General features: G+C 39.4%; 1 protein-coding gene across 1 annotated transcript in view; it reads right to left on the minus strand.

Moving 5' to 3' along the window:
- Positions 1-2,617, minus strand: part of frmd4a (FERM domain containing 4A) — a 133,757-nt gene extending 131,140 nt beyond the window's left edge. Inside the window, exon 1 of the mRNA XM_046864204.1 lies at positions 2,420-2,617. Coding sequence (XP_046720160.1) covers positions 2,420-2,452 — 33 coding nt within the window. The 5' untranslated portion in view covers positions 2,453-2,617. The remainder of the gene's footprint in view (positions 1-2,419) is intronic.
- Between the last annotated feature and the right edge of the window lie 629 nt (positions 2,618-3,246).

The following is a 3,246-nucleotide window of genomic DNA, read 5'->3' on the forward strand; positions in this document are numbered from 1 at the left end:
TGTTGCTGGACTTTACAGCCCCATTTCACATCCCCCTCCAAAGAGCTATTATAGCTTTTACTGCAGTTAGGGGTCCATTGGGACAGGTATCACACTGTCCCTTGCTTTCTCTCAGAAGAAATTCAGCAAAGGAGGGACAGAGGACAGGAGAGTTAACAACAGAGTTGCCAATGTCATGTTTTTTACACCAAACTGGGCTAGTCTAAACATGCTGCCTCTCGTGTGGCTGCCCAGATGTTTTTTTTTTTATAGCAAATAATATTAATGTAATCACATCAATCAACAGTGTAAGTGCAGACAATACGTCTATGATATACAGAAAGGTTTCTATTGAAAGATACAAAAGTGCAAATACCGGGAGAGAGAAAGGGATGAAAATTGTGCAAAGGATGATAATGATGTACCATGGTGACCTTGTTTCCCATACAAAGGCAGGGAAAATTTATTTATTTTTTCCCAATGTCTGAATCGTTCGGAGTAGTTTAAGGTCTTTTGTTTGGTTTTTATAATGAATTTGGACTGGAGATTTCACCAAAACCTGGCAACAGTTAAAAATATTACCTCCACCTTGTGCATCTCAGACACTGTGTGGAAAAATGCTGCTGTAACAACCTCTAAACTGCTCAAAACATGCTGCTAGGCAGTGTGCAGGACGATTGGAGGTAATCTCACTAGCCTATAGCAAAAGGCAAGCTTCATAGACTTTTGACCTCATTTGCTTTTTTTGGCAAGGTTTGTAAACAAAGCTAGAATTAGTGTATACACGTAGGAACTAATTTGGATGTAGTGTGATAAACATTAACAAGAAACAATGAACAAAGTCAACAAGTGAGCAATTACAAATAAATGAATGAAATTTGGTAGCTTTTAATTTGAGGTGCAATGTAACATTGAGAGGAATTGGCCTGCTATGTAAACCCAGTCATCAGATCAAACCAGATAAGATGGATCAGAGTAATCCATGTGACCACATGCTGAGGAGGAGGGTTAGGTTTACTGTTAGATGTGTGTGAAGGAATTAAATGGTGGATTGGGTGAGGGGTGAGACATAAAAATAAATATTTAACTAGGATTTTTTTTCTACCCTGGGACCAATTTTTCTCTTTTGACCATTACATGATAGCCCCCTTTTTTTTTTTTTTAACTGCTGCAGTAGTTTGAGCAAGATAATTGTTTGTCACAGAATAGTCAGGAGTAGGGATAAAATGGATAAAAATATATTGAATACTGTCATAAATTTGCATGCATAATCTGTATGGTGATTAAGGTGTTTGAATTATGATATTTTACATAATTAGGATATTGTATAATTAGTGGTCAGCTTTTCTTCCCCTGGAATTTGTCCAGTGCCTCTTGATCTTCTCTAACAGCACACAAGTCAATGTCAGTTGAACTACATTAGACAAATATTAATATTTATTTCATTTATTTAGTCTAGAGAAGTGAAATAGTTTTCCTCTTGAAGGTGTTTCTCAGATATAAAAATACGTTAGCAAAAATGTAAATTAATTTGGGCCGAATTGATTTTTAAAAGAAATAAAAGCTGATTATAAGGTGTTGAGGTACAGCGGCAGGATGCTCCCTGTGAGAGCAGAAGTGTGTTGGGGGTAATTTTTCAAAGGAAGCACATGCTTGCTTCAGTCATTAATCAATCTTATCTCATAGAGCCTTGCTCTCTCTCTCTCTCTCTCTCTCTCTCTCTCTCTCTCTCTCTTTTCTTCAATTCATATATATTTCATACATATTTATTGAAGCATTAAAGTTTAAAGCCCTGCTCCCTGGCTGTAATAAATGCTCATGATGCTGTGAAATGCACAGATGTGATGAACCCTTATAGCAGGCACATATGGAGAAGCTACATCACTGGAGATGAACTGCCAGTGATACCAGCGGCAGATTGCAGATCCATATACACAAAAACATTTTTTCTAGAATGTGTTTATGTAATGTAAGAAGATAATATAAAACTTTATCCATATTGAAAAAAATGGCTAAAACCTTTATATTTGCTTGACACAATAATTATCTCTGCTTGTTATTTCCTAGTACACATACACTTTCCCTGTAAAATGTTTTGTCAGACACACACACACACACACACACACACACACACACACACATGCGCACACACACACACACACACACACACACACACACACACACACACATACACGCACACTCTTACACACATGCATATTCAGATATGATGGGCTAACATTTTATCAGACAACCTCAGTCCCTTTTTATTTTTTGTCATTCTCTCTTTTCTTTCGTTAATTTTCTACTGTCTCCAGGCAGAAGGCTCTCTCTCTCTCTCTCTCTCTCTCTCTTTTGATGTACCTTCATCGCTCTTTCTCTCTTTTTCTCCCTCTTTTCCCAGCATTTCGGTCATGTAACCCTTGGTAACCAGTGCACTTACCCGTGTGCGCATGGGTGACAGCAATCCCTCCATCGCTCCCTTACTCCAAAAAAACCCCCAAATCCTCCTGCAAAATCCTCTCACTTAGCCATCGCCTTGGTAACAATCCCAATGCAGTACAGTCGACATACACACACAAACACACACACATGGAGGAGAAGTGAGTGATGAGCCCGGCTCCTCTGGACATTCATGCCTGTTTGAATGTGTGTGTGCACACACGCATTCTCTCAGCAACGTCAGAGCATCCCCTCCTGCTGAGGAACCTCTGTGAGTGTGTGTGTGTGTGTGTGTGTGTGTGTGTGTGTGTGTGTGTGTGAGCATGAACTCCTAAAGTGTTCTATTATGTTGAATGCTGTGTTGGTAAATATGTGTTTGTGTGTGTGTATTCCTGAGTATCAAATGTGTGCTCAGTGTGTGTATCTACGTTATTAATGTGTGTGTTTGTGTGTGTGTGTGTGTGTGTGTGTGTGTGTGTGTCCTGTATTCTGTTTGCTCAGCCTACAGCTATGTTTGTTCGCTCTGCCTGAAAATCATCAGTGTTTTCACCTCCACCAAATTCACACAGCATGGTTTTATCTATAATTTTCTCTCCCTCATTTTTTCTACTTCTTTCTCTGTCTTTTCCACTATCTCACTTTCTCTGGGGCCATTCGTTCATGCAATGTGTTTAGTTTTGCTAATTTTTTTCCCCTTCTCCAGCTCTCACTCACAAATTCTTGACTTTGCCCCATAACATCTCCATATCGCCCTCTCTCTCTCTCTCTCTCTCTCTCTCTCTCTCTCTCTCTCTCTCTCTCCATCTCTTACCCCCAGCCCCCTATTAA

The sequence above is a fragment of the Silurus meridionalis genome, chromosome 13 (assembly GCF_014805685.1).
Source record: "Silurus meridionalis isolate SWU-2019-XX chromosome 13, ASM1480568v1, whole genome shotgun sequence".
Classification (NCBI taxonomy): domain Eukaryota; kingdom Metazoa; phylum Chordata; class Actinopteri; order Siluriformes; family Siluridae; genus Silurus; species Silurus meridionalis.